The sequence below is a fragment of the Schistocerca cancellata genome, chromosome 6 (assembly GCF_023864275.1).
Source record: "Schistocerca cancellata isolate TAMUIC-IGC-003103 chromosome 6, iqSchCanc2.1, whole genome shotgun sequence".
Classification (NCBI taxonomy): domain Eukaryota; kingdom Metazoa; phylum Arthropoda; class Insecta; order Orthoptera; family Acrididae; genus Schistocerca; species Schistocerca cancellata.
In genome coordinates this window covers 683639165-683657518 of record NC_064631.1, presented here as the reverse complement: position 1 = coordinate 683657518, position 18354 = coordinate 683639165, and the positions used below count along the sequence as shown (strand labels likewise).

General features: G+C 40.4%; 1 protein-coding gene across 1 annotated transcript in view; it reads left to right on the top strand.

The window, feature by feature from the left end:
• The window catches only part of LOC126191233 (ceramide transfer protein), a 179385-nt gene that overhangs the window by 152470 nt on the left and 8561 nt on the right, over window positions 1-18354 (top strand). The window contains exon 9 of the mRNA XM_049932038.1: window positions 14012-14144. Coding sequence (XP_049787995.1) covers window positions 14012-14144 — 133 coding nt within the window. The remainder of the gene's footprint in view (window positions 1-14011; window positions 14145-18354) is intronic.

Here is an 18354-nt window from a genome sequence, read left to right as displayed (position 1 = left end):
ACAACGTCATCGGCGAACCTCAACGTTTTTATTTCTTCTCCATGGACTTTAATACCTACTCCGAATTTTTCTTTTGTTTCCTTTACTGCTTGCTCAATATACAGATTGAATAACATCGGGGACAGGCTACAACCCTGTCTCACTCCCTTCCCAACCGCTGCTTCCCTTTCGTGCCCCTCGAATCTTATAACTGCCATCTGGTTTCTGTACAAATTGTAAATAGCCTTTTGTTCCCTGTATTTTACCCCTGCCACCTTTAGAATTTTAAAAGAAGTATTCCAGTCAACATTGTCAAAAGCTTTCTCTAAGTCTACAAATGCTAGAAACGTAGGTTTGCCTTTCCTTAATCTATTTTGTAAGATAAGACGTAGGGTCAGTATTGCCACACGTGTTCCAACATTTGTGCGGAATCCAAACTGATCTTCGCTGTGGTCGGCTTCTACCAGTTTTTCCATTCGTCCGTAAATAATCCGCGTTAGTATTTTGCAGCTGTGACTTATTAATCTGATAGTTCGGTAATTTTCACATCTGTCAACACCTGCTTTCTTTGGGATTGGAGTTATTATATTCTTCTTGAAGTCTGAGGGAGTTTCGCCTGTCTCATACATCTTACTCACGACATGGTAGAGTTTTGTCAGGACTGGCTCTCCCAAGGCTGTCAGTAGTTCTAATGGAATGTTGTCTACTCCCGGGGCCATGTCTCGACTCAGGTCTTTCAGTGCTCTATGAAACTCTTCACGCAGTATCATATCTCCCATTTCATCTTCATCTACATCCTCTTCCATTTCCATAATATTGTCCTCAAGTACATCGCCCTTGTATATACCCTCTATATACTCCTTCCACCTTTCTGTTTTCCCTTCTTTGCTTAGAACTGGGTTTCCATCTGAGCTCTTGATATTCATACAAGTAGCTCTCTTTTCTCCAAACGTCTCTTTAATTTTCCTGTAGGCAGTATCTATCTTACCCCTAGTGAGATAAGCCTCTACATCCGTACATTTGTCCTCTAGCCATTCCTGCTTAGCCATTTTGAACTTCCTGTCGATCTCATTTTTGAGACGTTTGTATTCCCTTTTGCCTGTTTGATTTACTGCGTTTTTATATTTTCTCCTTTCATCAATTAAATTCAATATTTCTTCTGTTACCCAAGGATTTCTACTAGCCCTCGTCTTTTTACCTACTTGATCCTCTGCTGCCTTCAGTACTTCATCCCTCAGAGCTACCCATTCTTCTTCTACAGTATTTCTTTCCCCCATTCCTGTCAATTGTTCCCTTATGCTCTCCCTGAAACTCTGTACAACCTCTGGTTTAGTCAGTTTATCCAGGTCCCATCTCCTTAAATTCCCACCTTTTTGCAGTTTCTTCAGTTTTAATCTACAGTTCATAACCAATAGATTGTGGTCAGAGTCCACATCTGCCCGTGGAAATGTCTTACAATTTAAAACCTGGTTCCTAAATATCTGTCTTACCATTATATAATCTATCTGATACCTTCTAATATCTCCAGGATTCTTCCATGTATACAACGTTGTTTTATTATTCTTGAACCAAGTGTTAGCTATGATAAGTTATGCTCTGTGCAAAATTCTACCAGGCGGCTTCCTCTTTCATTTCTCTCCCCCAATCCATATTCACCCACTATGCTTCCTTCTCTTCCTTTACCTACTCTCGAATTCCAGTCACCCGTGACTATTAAATTTTCGTATCCCTTCACTACCTGAATAATTTCTTTTATCTCATCATACATTTCATCAATTTCATCATCAATCGCACAGCTAGTTGGCATATAAACTTGTACTTCTGTAGTAGGCATGGGCTTCGTGTCTATCTTGGCTGCAATAATGCATTCACTATGCTGTTTGTAGTAGCTTACCCGTACTCCTATTTTTTTTATTCATTAGTATACCTACCCCAATTTGATTTTGTATTTATAACCCTGTATTCACCTGACCAGAAGTCTTGTTCCTCCTGCCACCGAACTTCACTAATTCCCACTATATCTAACTTTAACCTATCCATTTCCCTTTTTAAATTTTCTAACCTACCTGCCCGATTAAGGAATCTGACATTCCACGCTCCGATCCGTAGAATGCCAGTTTTCTTTCTCCTGATAACGATGTCCTCTTGAATAGTCCCCTTCCGGAGATCCGAATGGGGGACTATTTTACCTCCGGAATATTTTACCCAAGTGGACGCCATCATCAATTAACCATACAGTAAAGCTGCATGCCCTCGGGAAAAATTACGGCTGTAGTTTCCCCTTGCTTTCAGCTGTTCACAGTACCAGCACAGCAAGGACGTTTTGGCTAGTGTTGCAAGGCCAGATCAGTCCATCATCCAGACTGTTGCCCCTGCAGCTACTGAGAAGGCTGCTGCCCCTCTTCAGGAACCACACGCTTGTCTGGCCTCTCAACAGAAACCCACCGTTGTGGTTGCACCTACGGTACGGCCATCTGTATCGCTGAGGCACGCAAGCCTCCCCGCCAACGGCAAGATCCATGGTTCATGGGGGTAGGGCTATATTATTACTTGGCAAAAATTCCTGCGAAGTTACTGGAACTAAATTCAAAGGTGGATACTTCTTCTGATAATTGTCGTTGCTATTATTCCTGCTACACTGGTGTACTCTAGCTAAGTTGGCCACATGTCTTTTAAAGTTATTATTACTAATTGTTTTGTAATTCTGATTTTCGTTCTGGTGTACGCTCTCGTTGTGGTCCTTGTTTAAGGCATCCAGTGCGTCCACGAAGGATTTTTCCACCTACTACATAATGTATCCTTCCTCGCATAAATGGGCAATCTTCGTATTAAAATTCGAACTAACTGCTCTACCTCCATCGGCTTATCTCTGTATTTCGCTCGTGTTAAGTGCCAGTCGAAATACTTTCTCATTGTTCCCCACGTATTACTGTAATACTTTAGGTCCCAGAAGTCCGATAACAGTTTTTCCTGATCACTTGCTGACCAATACTTCTTTTGAAAATCTTCCCAAGAGGAATAGTTTTCAATGTTTACCGTACCCCACTCTGAGACTTCCCCTAATAGATACCCCACAGCAAACTCAAACTTTTTCCAATCTTTCCGGTTCTTGGGCCAGGCTTGGTTGAACCTTTTTTAAAAAAAATGGGTAAGATGTACTTCCCTGTCTCGCTTAACTAGGGAATTGCCTAGATAACCCTGAATTGGCTCCCCATTGTAAATCTGTCATTACCTCACTAGTTAATACCACGTTAGAAGAAGTCACCCTGTTATCTACTTTGTCCTGAATAAGTTTGAATTCCTTCCATAAATTATCTATACCTCTCTTGGTATCGTTAAGTGCAGAAGACAAATTTGTAGACACATTGTCGGAGGTTACTCTCACGGCCACTTTTCGGTCTGTCATTTCATCTACTTGTTCCTCCAGGCTACTTATATTTTATCATATCTGAATCTGCTAATTTCTCTTTAAAGTTTCATTCCAAATATTGACACCTGCAATTTGCGGTTGATTTATTTGTAATAATTTGTCCTGCTGCTCAACATTCTCTCTTAAAGTGTGTAAACTATATCTTACAGCCTCAAACATAATATTACATACACTTTGAAATGATCCTAATTTTTCGCCAAGTTCAGTTTCTACAGTATTATATTTATCTTCAATATCCAATTCTAATTTTTTAGCTAAGTCCTGAAATTGGTTACTCCGTGTCTGACTAAAGTCAGTGAACAGGTGGTTTACATGACCGCTTAACGACATAATTAATTCCTCTTTCAAATCTATTTTAAAGTTTTGTACTGTAGTAGTTAAAGCATCAAATTCAGTCTTCAGATTTCCCATACCTTCACATAAATTACTAAAGCCTTTACTTTGTTAATCTACCTTAGCACTTAACAATCCTAAAATTTCATTCTGAACATCCAATTTATTATTTGAGTATTCACTGAATCAAATTTAAAACTTTGAGCATTTAAAGTTGTATTTTGATCATCCAATCGAGAATTTAAAGTTTCATTTAAATGGGCTTCTAGTTTGGTATTTAAAGTCGCACTTATTTCATTTCTCAAAGAAGTACGCTTGTCATCTGTTTTATCATTTAGTTGAGTATTTACTGGGTCTAATTTAAAACTTTGATCATTTAAAGCTGCATTTAGTTCCTTTCATAAAGCTGCTGACTCTGCACTTTGGTTATCTATTTTATTATTTAAAGTTTCGGTCAAATTCGCTAATTCAGACCAGTCTGGCACCTCCTTACTTGCTTTCATTGGCATGGCTGGTTCTGAAGTTTCCCCAATTCTCTGTGTTTTATCCATATTTCTGTTAGTTTTTGATCTAGTGATCATCAAAAAAGTTCTGCACTGAGTATAATAACTATACTAACGGTCTATTATTCAACAGTTTCTTTAACTTTACACTCAAACAATTATTGTTTTGCCCTCACCCGGTGTAGAGTTCTAGCTGTGTTGGTGAGCAGATGCGTAATCAGCGCCGGTGAACTGCACTGATGCTGGAGGCGTTGAATGTTGATTTCAGCGTCAGCGATCGTATGTGGAATCAGCACTGCTGATCAGCGACTGGTGCCGGCATCGTCAGAGTTAGGCTGGTTTCCACGTCTGTGTGCCCGCGGTGTGAGTGAGAGCTTCTTACTCCTCACACCAGATCTTCTTTGATGAATTATTCTCGTCGTATTTCTTCTTAGTCTAATACGCCGAGGTCTTCTTTCCGTATTTTTAACATTATTACTTTCGTATGTCTTTCGCTGTGTTATGTTTATGAATTTTTGCCTTTTGAACTTGTTGGGCAGAATCCAATTCCGTGAAACAGTTCTCTTGTCTTGTTATACCTGGTTGCTATGGCAACACATCATATCTTCTGCTTCGATTTCCTCTCAAAATTCCCGTTTTTTGAAGTCCTTTCCACTGGTCACCACGTTCTCACGCTTTAGACGACCTGGAGTGTGGTGCGAAATTGGATTGCATGCAAAATTCACACCTCTCTCACATCAGTTGACTTACTTGATCTGCACAGCCAATCTCTGGATTGCCAGCTCCGTCGATCTCCAAAACCTACTTCTCCGAAGAATAATGCTGGTTACGGGATCTTTTATATAGGAGGGTAGTTTGCGGTTAATAAGCTGAAGGTGTTTGTCTATGAGAACGGAAATTCTCTCAGTGAGGGCACAGTAACCGGCCACAGTGGGGCGTCCTCAGTGCTTTAGCTTATGGATTGGAGGAAGCATGTAGAAGGTAGGAGTGCGGGTAGTGGTAGGGGTGGGGAGAGACTGGAGATCATGTTGGATTTCTGGAATGTTGTCACTGTGGCAGGATTTGTAGGTTGATGAATCTGACAGCTGGCGGAGTCTTTCTGCCAGATAATCCGTGTGACTCCAAACCGAAACGGTGGAGTATTTGTCAGATGGCAGGATTATGAGATAGTATCAGTTTTTAGGTGGTGATTTGCAGTTCTCTCTGTGGATATAAGATTAGTTTGTGTGTTGAGGGATGTGGGAAATGATGGTGAGGCAAGGCTTGAGGGAGGTTAAGAAATTTTAGAAAGTTAACAGGGGATAATTGGGGCAGTGGAGGTGGATCTCGTTCGGATGGAGATTGAATTGAGTCGGGCAGGGTTCAGCATTGGTTGGGTGGAGTCTGATTGGGAAGGTTGGTGGGGAAAAAGTGTTTCCACTGTAGGGACCAGGAGAAGGAGTGGAGGTCTTTAATGAGTCCAGCGTGATTGAATTTGGAGTGGGGCAAAAAGTAAGGCCTTTAAAAAGAATTGATACTGCTGTGGGACTAAGGTTTTTGGAGGAAAGGTTCATGACTGTGTTTCAAGTCTGTACGTTGTGACAAAGCAAGCTGGGATATTTTTACTTTCCCGTCTTGTTTTGCCATCTGCCTCCTTAAAATTCATTTTTTCACTTTTAACTGATTACCTTTAACATACATGAGTATAATCTGCATTCTCATAAAAGAGAAAGGTTGGCACTCGTTCTTAAAGAATACAGCACCAGATCTTATTTTGTGCTTAGTTTTATGTATGTAATTGATTTTCTAATTTATTTTGACTGTTCATAGTTAATATCTTTCATTATAGGGTGGAATCGGTAATTGTTTCATAACTTAAATTCTGTTGACGACTTACAGACAAATATAAATTCAGTACTAAGTATAAACATTTGGAGGAACAACTAATAGCATTCTTTAAGTATTTATTTGACTCTATTCAAAAACATGTTGGCAAAGCTAGCTCTTAATTCCAAAGTAATTACCAGTTTTGTCCAAAGTATTCTTTGCATAACTATATCCATTAATTTCATCATTTAAACAAATAATTCGTCCTAACTCTTGTAATAGAAGAAACTGTTAAAAAGACGGAATTTTTCGATGCATTTAGTTAATTTAATGACAGGGTGTATACGACCCGGGAGATCCGGGAAGAAACTGGGAATTTTTTCATCCGGGAGAACCTGGAAAAATCTGGGAATTTTTTAGAATTGCAGGAATTTTTCATTGTTTTAGTTTTCAGTTAAATTTTTGTGATTTTGGCTGCTAAGAACCAATATTCTAACAAAGAATATTACTGTATGAAGCAGAAAAATACTGCAGCAACAAAACATGAACGAGAGACAAAAAATGAAAATAAAACTTAAGTCACAAAGGAAATGCTCCATATACAACAACGGAACACAGTGCTCATACAAGCGTCTGCCAACAGCAAAGTGTGTCAAAGGCTTTATGAAGACTATGCAATGCTTCTTAACAACAAATTGCCTCTGATGAGCATGACGTGACAGCTGTTTACAGTAGATTCATTTTAATACAAGATCTTAATGTTTTACACATACGAACATACGGGCTTCCTGCGTCATCGTAGCTGCGCAAGCGCAGTGACGCCAGTTATCTGGCGCTCTCTGGCAGCTGCTGAAACGAATCAATTTCTAACAGGTCAGGGGACAGTATTGCGAATGGTGTCTTGAAAAGCTTTACTTTCAAAGTACATTTCCTTGTATGCAAGATGAATTATGTGCAAGAATGTACGACGAATTTCTTAAATCAAAGAGCGTTTGACTCTCATTTAAAAAACAGCTCTTTGTGGACGACCCTCTAGAAGAATTTCGAGCCCAGAAGAGCAGACATTTACGTTGTTATTAAAAATTTTACTGGTACATTTATGTGATGTATCTTAAAGCCAAAAAAGATCAATGTTATATGTGGAAGCTTAGCTTCTTTTGCACCTTATTAATCTTCCAGACCAGTATTATATGTGAAAGCTTTGCTTTTCTTGTAGCAACAATACGTCTATTAACTTAAATCATCACCTTTTCTTATTTGTTTGTTCACCCTACTTAAGAGTGATCTTGCTATTGGCTTACTATATCACGTGTCATTAGCTGGCGAGATCATGTGACATGAGCTGTGACTTGCTTACAAAAGCGCGTCACAATCTCGATTTCAATGCTTCGGAAAGTAACATGCGGTGTTTGATGGAATTCAAATTTATACCTTCATAACACGAAAATTTGCAGCGTACATGTTGCTGCACATCAAAGATCTTTCCAAAACGTGTTTTTTCTCCCTGAGTTTCATTTTCTAAAGTGCCGGGAAATTCTACTTCTGTGTATAAAACCATAAGGCATCAGAGGATTGGTAAGTTTTACAGAGCCGTGGAAAAGTTTACTGTTACTTAACACGGAAAAAATGTATTTTCACCCAGGAGAAAGTGTATTTTCAACCAGGAAATCTGGGAAAAATCCAGGAATTTTTTTCCTTCTCCATTTATATACCCTGAATGAGTTAATTTTTAATTGTAATTTCTGAAAAATAAACATCAAACAATGTGCAGTTCCAGTGCCTATTATTATGATTATATATATATAAGGTCCCGATTTTTGGTTCCGAGACAGTCAGTCTATGGCCGAATTTCAGACAAGGAACCCGCATTGGTTAGATCAACAACAATACATCCACTTTACTATGACATGAGTGTAATTGGCCGTGTGCTAAAATAAAGACAGTGTCTGTTCAATACTTACCATAATATGCGGAAAGAACTGTGTGGTTAGTTTTTACTGCTTGTAGATGTTCAACAGTAAACTGTTGTAGCAGTATGTTGATGTTTGCCTGCAAACTATTAATGAGGCTCCCTCTGCCATCCATCTAATGTCCCATCTGCACCTCGCTGTGCTACCCTCTCCCCACCACATCCCTGCATGCTGCCACAAGTAACCCCTTACCATACCTGACACCATTTCTGTCTGACGCCGCTAGGCACGTGCTGATCGCGTATATTTTGGTATGTGTGTGCTCAGCAGCTCAGTCGGCCTCCATCCATGACAGTGGGAATGTCTCTGCACATCTGGTTTTTTCGGTATTGAAATTTGAAATGTGGGCAGCAATTGAAAATCCCACCAGTTGTGAGGTGTGGTCTGTGATACAGTTTTTGTTGGCAAAAAACCTAAAACCTATAGAAATTTCATCAGGTTACCTTCCATTGGGAAATGGGTGCACTCAGTGACTGTTATGTGATTTATAAATTATAGAGCACAGCAATCAGTCATTCTCTCTCTCTCTCTCTCTCTCTCTCTAGGTGTTATTACGCAAATCCAAATTTCGGCTAGTGCTTAGCCATTATCAATGATGATTTGCGTAATAAAACCTACAAAAAAAGATGACTGATTGCTGTGCTCTATAATCTATAGAAATTTATTGTGAACTGTGCGAAGTGTATGTAAACAACGTAATGAGTGAGTGTTCCGTCCAGAAGTGGTGCATTCGGTTCAAAAATGGCTGAACCAATGCAATGTTCATCGTGAAGAAAAAAGTGGACACGTGAGCTTTGTGACTGACGATCTTGTCGCTAAAGTTGATGAAACGATTCGTGAAAACCGTCGCTTCATAATAATGGAGCTTTCGCTTTGTTTTCCACTAGTTTCACGGACTTTGTTGTTTGAAATTGTCACTCAAAAGCTAGGCTACCACAAATTTTGTGCACGATGGGTGCCCAAAATGCTTACAGAGCACTGCAGAGAACAGCGAATGGGGGCAACATTGACTTTTCTGGAGGCCTACCACAAACATGGTGTTCATTACTGGGTCAAATGGTAACCAGTGATGAGACTTGGATGAAACATGTCAATTGCGAGACAAAATTACAGTCCATGGAGTGGGGGCACACAAGGTCCCCCCAAAAGCCAAAAAAATGTTTGCAAACAGTGTCAGCAAGGAAGTTGATGGCAACATTGTTTTGGGATATGCAAAGTGTGCTTCTTATTGATTTTCTCGATTGTGGAGTAACCATAAATTCTGCCCGGTACTGTCAAACTTTGCACAGCCTTAGAAGAGCAGTTCAAAATAAACGTCGAGGAAAGCTTGACGTCCAAAATTTTGTTTTTGCACAACAATGCTCGACCTCACGCAGCAAACCACACTAAAGAACTCATTAATTCATTCAATGGGAAATTTTCCCTCATCCACCCTGCAGCCCTGATCTTGCACCAAGCGACTTCCACTTGTTTCCCAAGATGAAGAACTGGCTTGCAACGCAGCACTTTCATGACGACGCAGAACTCCAGGTGGGTGTGACGCACTGGCTGAAGTCTCAGGCGGCAGAATTTTACAACAAAGGTCTTTCGAAGCTTGTCCACTGCTATGATAAGTGCCTCAATGTGTTTGAAGACTATGTGGAAAAGTAGTATGTCAGTCGCTCTTTCAGATTTTTATAATAAAATGTATTTCTTATACTTCGTTTTTCTTTTTAAATGCCAAAACGTTCCCTACTTTCTGAATAGCCCTCGTAATTACATGGCTGATGTAGCACTGCTGCCCTGTAACCGACTAACATATATAGTAGATTGTATCAAGTAGCCTGTGTTACAGGTCACATGAATATTTCACATTTAATTAATCATATTATATTGCCATTATCTTCCTTACAATATTTTAATAAAATCTTAGGTGCTTCGTGTATGTCACTGCAACTATTGGAATATGAAACAATCACTGACGTAAATGTGTCCAGTTGCTATTAACGAGAGAGTAAATTCTAGCCTTTCTTCATGTTATGTTAGTCATCTGTGTAATGAGTGTTCTGCTTTTAAATTCCTCTGCAATTGTATGAGAATCCAGCAAAAAGTATCAGCCGACATATATACAAAGTTTTGGACTAATGCGAAGAAAATCTGGAACTGCAATTTAGTTTCAAGTACACTATGTATGTGTACGTACAAATTGAGAAACCTAAATTCTTCCTTTCCTATGCCATTTTACTTATGTCGTCAAAAAAGCCACTCACCATGTAAAATAGTCCTCTCGTAGTACAAAGTTTTGTGTTGTGGCTCTAACTGTGTAGCATTGTATCTTGTGTGCTAATTATTAGCACCATAAAAGTAGTATCATAAGCTATGTTCATTACCTCATGGTCTTTTTTTTTTCCGTAAATGTTTGTTGAAGATAAAAGCAAACGGTAGTGAATGGTGGCAAATTGTTCGCAGATTCGCATTCACTTATGATTACTTCCATTTGCTCCTTTGTAACGTGATACAGGGGACAAGTAGTGGAGAGTCTGATCTTGAACATCAGCTACCGTATGCATTGGAGGAAAGTGACTTACTTCAGCTCTGCCACATATCCGTGTGCTCCCCTTGCTCGTTGACACTACACTGTCGAACATAGAAGTCTGCAGACCAGGATGGAAAAGTGATTTTAGTGTTCCTTGAAACTATATGATCTCCAAACAAATGTTATACTACTGCTATAGACTGGCACTGAACTAGGTCCTTATGAAACAGTTGTGCTGAATCCCAAAATTTAGTTATGTATGGAGTCGTGGAGCCAGAAATGGCTGTACCATATTGACATAATGTTCAGTAATCACAGTGACGGCAGTGCCTCATTCATCCTTAAAAACAAGGACCTTCTACCTTACAATATGACACTGCAACCCATAATGGTTGTTTTCGTATTGTGTAATATAAGTCGGTGAAGATGCGCAGGGTTTCCTTGAGCCTAGTGATAGAAGTCCAGCTTTTCCATGTAACCACTGAAGTGAATTGAAAAAAGCTTCGTCATTGTACATCCAGACATATAGAATTACAGACTTGATGGAACAATTGTTTGTACCATGTAAAGTTCTTACGGATAAAATTAAAGCGAATGGATTATTCTTTGAGCATGCTAATGTCAGAACTGCACAGACTATGCAAGTTTTCACACTGAATGAATATGACTCTTTTCAATGGCAGGCGTACATGCGGACCGTTTGGTGCCAATAGCTGTTTCTTCTGAGCTATTCTTGACTCTTCAAACTTGCAAATTCACATTGCAATTGTGCATTATGGCAGAACATGACACACACACACACACACACACACACACACACACACACACACACACACACACACACACACTCCTCATCCTAACCCCTCACCCTCCATGTAATGTGCTAAAGTTGTCTTAGAGCATTGCCACACTACTCATGTGTGTTACAAATGTATCATCTACTTTACTGCACAAGAGAGGAGCTGGGGAAATGGGAAGACTATTGACTTATCACTACATCTCTGTAGTGTATTGTAGACAATTACAGCATTGTTAAAGATCTGAGGAATGACTCATTAGATGAAATGGTATGTTTATTGATATGCCATGCATCATTGCTGGCTGGGTCCAGCTGAGTACGTTTGCCTCTTCCCTACTCCCTCGTTACTACTACTTCCCCCCTTTCTACCACTCCCCTCAACTTACAGTAAGTGCTGCCACCACTTCCTGCTGCTTGCCTAGCAGCTGCTGACGAGAGGCAGGGAAGCATGAGGATTGGTTTGTTTGGATCTGATTCTCAGAGACTGTAGACACAGCGGAAGGAGACGGTGATCGTGTGTGCATCAGTGCCTGAGTGATTGTGTGAATGTGTATGTGCTCTCTCTTTCTGACAAAAGCTGTGGATGAAAATTTAATTGTGAGATTGAGATTGCCATTTCTATGTGCCTGTCTGCGGCTCAGCAATCATCTTTACTGTGAGTTGTTACCTATCCTCACTATTATTGATTCTCACAGTATTTGAACAAGTTATCTGTTGCATGGATTGATCACTGTGGTTTCATTTGATCAACATTCTGTCAGTGGCTTGTGAATAACCGGCCACACCAATGGATTTCTGTGGCCGGCCAAAACTGCAGGCCATTCTGCAGGTATCTGTAATGGATCTGGCCTGCCAATCTGAAGCCATTCAGTCCCACTAATGTGCAGGCCCTGCCGGTCAGATCTAGTCACACCGATCTCTCTCGGGCCAAGTCTGTCGTATGTGGCGTATAGAAAGTATGGATGACAAGAAGAGAATTCTCAGTCGCTGGTGGTTCATATTCTATGTACTAATATATTTCTCGAAAGAAAAATCATACAATACCTGTAAAATAATAGATATAACACAGCGGGTAATAACTGACAGTAACAAACATAGTAGAACAAACATTTCATTGGCGATCAGCTACAGTGTTGGTTTACACAATTCTTCCACACCATGTACACTTCTTCCAAGAGGCCTACTTTTTTCTGAGGTTACTTCTCAAATCAGTGAAGATATTTTAAATCCGTCTTGCGAACTCCAAAGAAATGCATATCTTGTCACCAAATCTGTTTTGTTTTATTGAAATAAAATAACATCAGTGGTTATAATGAAACAAGTACACCATTTAGCTTGCTTCCTCCATCTAAAAATAGTTCATTATAAAAGATGTTGATGTTAGTACTTAAGATTTTTGCTTGTGTCACGAAACACCATCTGCTTGCAAGTCTTTTTTTAGATATTTCCTCATTTGCACCATTGTTTCTTGTACCATAGCTGCAAAGACAGATTGTCAACTTACGTCTTAAATTGCCCTTGAGATCTCAAAATTTGTGAGGGAAAAATGCTAAAACTTATCTGGAAATTAGGGAAATATCAGGGAAACTTGTGGCAACCCTCATTAGGTCAGCATAAAATGAATATGTTTTACAACAAAAAGATTTTAAGACCTGAAGATAAAAAAGGTGATCTTGTATGGTTTTTAATGTTTTATTTTTTTCATATCCTTGTTTCTCTCTCTGTCTCTCTCTCTCTCTCTAATTGCAGTGTATTCCAACACATTACTGTTATCATTAGCTCAAACCTTCTGGCTTTGTGTCTATTTGTGCTCTGCATGCAGAGAACCTACAGTCACTTGCAACTCAAAAATGGTTAGGACCGTCACATTCAGTGCACGAGATTCTCAAAATTTTTTTCAGTGTCAACTTTTAAATTTTTTCACAGCCATAATTATGATTCTTGGAATTTTTTTCAGCTGTGCTACACTGGGTATTGTTTAATCTTTTTCATGATACTTAACACAGTGCTATATTGTCTCCACTACAAAATTACAAAGAAGGTGTAACTTTAATTGCAATTGCAGTTCCATCACAACTGGCTGGCAGATTTAGCATGGCACACTTGACCAAAGATTACAAGGATGAAATGCACTGTGGTGAACAGACCACAATCTTACACTTGTCTTTCATCACCAACTCTTCTTTTCTGTGAAATCAAGAAATGCATCTGGCGATCATATAGCAGTTAATTACAGACAGCTTTTATTAATGTACTCATCTACATAAATTAATGTTTGCACAGAATTTTTGTGTTTTACAATTGACAGTGTCATAATGATATTCATAAGGAAATAATGAATGCAATACAAGAAATTAGTGACATTCTGGTCACAGTGACATGCAAAATTGTTGACCTCTTCTGCAAAAGGCTCTGACCGTGTACCTTTTGTAACAGCTAGGACTTGAGCAATGTACTCGTATTCTTTGATGGAAGTTTTTCATTGTAATATGCTTTTTAAATAAACAATTCTCATGAGTTTATATATTTATAAACTTTTCAATATTCTAGCACTATCTGTCTAAAGCCATCAAAGATTCATGTTTGTCAGGGAATATTCAAGTCATGGGGTAATTCATTGTTCACAGTTCTCCTCGTGTATGTGTTGTACCCTAACTAGTTTGTTTTCATTTACAGGCAAATACCAGTAAATGTGTACGGATTTATCTGACTGTGTGCCTAGTTTGCCAAACTTTGGTGGATCCACCAAAGGATGATGCCAAGATAACAAGGGATAACATTACATGTAAAGTAACTTACTGTTCAGTAGGTAAGCATCAACACTGAGTGGCTTTCTACTTTGAATTAAATTTGGAAGTATGTAAAAATTGTGGTAAGTTAATTATATTGAATAAGAAAATACTTATAAAAGAGAGATTTAATAGTGATAGTAATGGTGGGCAGAGAAACTTCCTTCTTCAGCTCTTCTGTCTGCATTCTGTCAGTGGTTGCTTCTGTAATCTTTATAGTACAGTGGTCTCATCTTAAATAAAAGTGAAAGGACCTCATAATTGTCTCATACCAACAGTAGACTGGAACTAATAGGGAACAGCAGCATTGCAACACTTGGTCGGACATGTTTTTCAGAGATCATACAGGAGAAGAGTTTCGTGAAAATAACAAGAATGATTCGCCCCCGGGGGGCTCGTCACTCTTTGGCGGGTTCGTGCTTGGCTACCACGGGGCCCCAGCCTCTGCAGCACTTTTTCCCTTCCGTGCTGCATGTCTATCCTCTAGCTATTCTTGTTCCCCTCCCTTGGGAAACATGTCTGTGGTATTATTGGGAATGTTCTGCATTCTGTTGCTGACATGCGAACAGTCTATACTTTATTTTTGGCTCCCTTTTCCTTTTTTTTTTTTTTTTTTTTTTTTTTTTTGTTTCCCTTCTCTTCTCGTTCCTCCACTTCGGTGTTCGAGGACCCTCTTTTTTTCTTCTTCCTCGCTGTACGCTCCTGAAGGCCACGTAACAGGTGACTGTATAACGCGTAATTCCCAGCACTGGGTCAGTAGGTAGGGTTCGCACATATTCCCTGGTACAGGCCAGGCCCAGAGAGGGGTGACTGCCTGAGCTGTAACCAACCCAAATTGTCGGTTGGCCCCTCCGTCAGGTGTTCAGGAGGTGTGACCTGAGGTCAATCACTTAAGGCGGGTGTGCCCCCTTGTGAAGGGGTCCCCCAGTTGGAAGAAGTTCACCAACGGAGATGATGGCAATCATGGGGGATTTCCTTGCTGTAATGAAGGAGGTCGATTCCTCCTTGGTGCCCACTCGCACTCTTCCTGTGTATCTAGATGAGTGGGCCATTCAAGAGATACGGGTAAAGGAAAAAGTGCCATACCCAGTAGCTCACAAGTTACTGGCTAGTCACAAACCTTGTGTTCTTGTGTCTGGCATCGCATTTATAGTTCTGTTCTTGTTACCACTCGCTCCATGAAGGACATTCCCCAATTTCTGTCTTGACAGCGGCTGATGATGTCATCGTGGACCCTACTGCTATCTCCAACACCTTGGGCCACCATTTCGCAGAAGTTTCGAGCTCTTCCCACTATCACCCTGCCTTCATCCATCGGAAACGAGTGGAGGAGGTTCGGATGATACCCTTCTCTTCTCAGAACCGTGAGTGCTACAATGCTTCCTTTACTATGAGGGAGCTAGATCATGCTCTCAGTTCATCCTGATCCTCCGCCCCAGGGCCAGACGCCATCCACATTCAGATGATGCAGCACCTCTCTCTTGCAGCCTTCCCAATTGTGTTCTCTGCTCAGACTCACTCAGCGCCCACCAAAGTCTCTGTGCGCTGTACACTGCTCATCCCTTAGTGCAGCGGGCCCAGGAAAACTGTTACTCGCTCACTCTTGGTGGAGCCAATGTCATGTTTCTGTGGGTCTCTGGTCATGTCGGTCTGCCAGTAAACGAGGCTGCAGTCCTCATACCTCAGCCCACGACTACCTATATTCCCTCTGATGATACCTGTGCTGCTGTCTGTCAGGAGGTGGTGTCCCTTTGGCATCGCCAATGGTCCTCCCTTCGCAGGAATAACCTTCAACTTATTAAGCCTCTCCCGGCTTCTTGGACAACCTCCTCTCAACCGCCCCACTGGGAGGAAATTATTTTAACTCAGCTGTGTATTGGGCACTGCCTTTTTAGCCATCATCATTTGCTCAGTGGCACTACCCTGCCCCTTTGTACGCATTGAGCCCAAATTTTCAATGTCTACCACTTCCTGCTGGAATGCCCTTTTTTTTTCTAATTTATGTTCCAGCTTGGCTTTGCCTTGTAATTTATCCGTTGTTTTAGTGAATGAGGCGCGGGCTGTCTACCGCTTTTTACTTTTTATCCACCGAAGCAATAAGGCGAAGGCCATTTAATTTTTAGTTACGGACTTCCATTTTGGTATGTATTGTGTTTTTTTAGCCCTCTTTCTACATGCCTGTTTTTAGCTGTCTCCTATTCTATCCGTTGGGACTGACGTGTCGTTGTTTCCTCCCTCTCTCTGTTTGTGTTCTATAGTTTTGACTCGGGCACGTATGACCCAGGTTGTTTTATGCGCCCTAAAACAAAATGAAACAAACAAGAATTATTCATTCCTTCAGTTGGGCTGAGCTGAGAAAAGTCCATGTTCTTTGATTGTGAAGATTGTTGCCAATGAGGTTAGACTGTTAAATCAAATGAAATATTAAAAAGGACAAATTTTAGTTTCTTACCTTACACACACACACACACACACACACACACACACACACACACACACACACACACACACACACAACCCCCCCCCCCCCCCCCCCCCCCCCCCCCCCCCAATGAACCATGGACCTTGCCGTTGGTGGGGAGGCTTGCGTGCCTCAACTATACAGATACAGATAGCCGTTCCGTAAGTACAACCACAACGGAGGGGTATCTGTTGAGAGGCCAGACAAACGTGTGGTTCCTGAAGAGGGGCAGCAGCCTTTTCAGTAGTTGGTGTGGCAACAGTCTGGATGATTGACTGATCTGGCCCTGTAACACTAACTAAAACGGCCTTGCTGTTGTGGTACTGTGAACGACTGAAAGCAAGGGGGAAACTACGGCCGTAATTTTTCCCGAGGGCATGCAGCTTTACTGTATGATTAAATGATGATGGCGTCCTCTTTGGTAAAATATTCCGGAGGTAAAATAGTCCCCCATTCGGATCTCTGGGCGGGGACTACTCAAGAGGACATCGTTATCAGGAGAAAGAAAACTGGCGTTCTACGGATCGGAGTGTGGAATGTCAAATCACTTAATCGGGCAGGTAGGTTAGAATATTTAAAAAGGGAAATGGATAGGTTAAAGTTAGATATAGTGGGAATTAGTGAAGTTCGGTGGCAGGAGGAACAAGACTTTTGGTCAGGTGAATACAGGGTTATAAATACAAAATCAAATAGGGGTAATGCAGGAGTAGGTTTAATAATGAACAAAAAAATAGAAGTGCAGGTAAGCTACTAAAAAACAGCATAGTGAACGCATTATTGTGGCCAAGATAGACACGAAGCCCATGCCTACTACAGTATTACAAGTTTATATGCCAACTAGCTCGCAGATGATGATGAAATTGATGAAATGTATGATGAGATAAAAGAAGTTATTCAGGTAGTGAAGGGAGACGAAAATTTAATAGTCATGGGTGACTGGGATTCGACAGTAGGAAAAGGAAGAGAATTAAATAGTAGTAGGTGAATATGGATTGGGGCTAAGAAATGAAAGATGAAACTGCCTGGTAGAATTTTGCACAGAGCATAACTTAATCATAGCTAACACTTGGTTTAAGAATCATGATAGAAGGTTGTATACATGGAAGAACCCTGGAGATACTAGAAGGTTTCAGATAGATTATATAATGGTAAGACAGAGATTTAGGAACCAGATTTTAAATTGTAAGACATTTCCAGGGACAGATGTGCACTCTGACCACAATCTATTGGTTATGAACTGTAGATTAAAACTGAAGAAACTGCAAAAAAGTGGGAATTTAAGGAGATGGGAACCGGATAAACTGAAAGAACCAGAGGTTGTACAGTGTTTCAGGGAGAGCATAAGGGAACAATTGACAGAAATGGGGGAAAGAAATATTGTAGAAGGAGAATGGGTAGCTTTGAGGGATGAAATAGTGAAGGCAGCAGAGGATCAAGTAGGTAAAAAGATGAGGGCTACTAGAAAACCTGGGGTAACAGAAGAGATACTGAATTTAATTGATGAAAGGAGAAAATACAAAAATGCAGTAAGTGAAGCAGGCAAAAAGGAATACAAACGTCTCAAAAATGAGATTGACAGGAAGTGCAAAATGGCTAAGCAGGGATGGCTAGAGGACAAATGTAAGGATGTAGAGGCTTATCTCAAGGATGTAGAGGTTTATCTCATGAGGGGTAAGATAGATACTGCCTACAGGAAAATTGAAGAGACATTTGGAGAAAAGAGAACCACTTGCATGAATATCGAGAGCTCAGATGGAAACCCAGTTCTA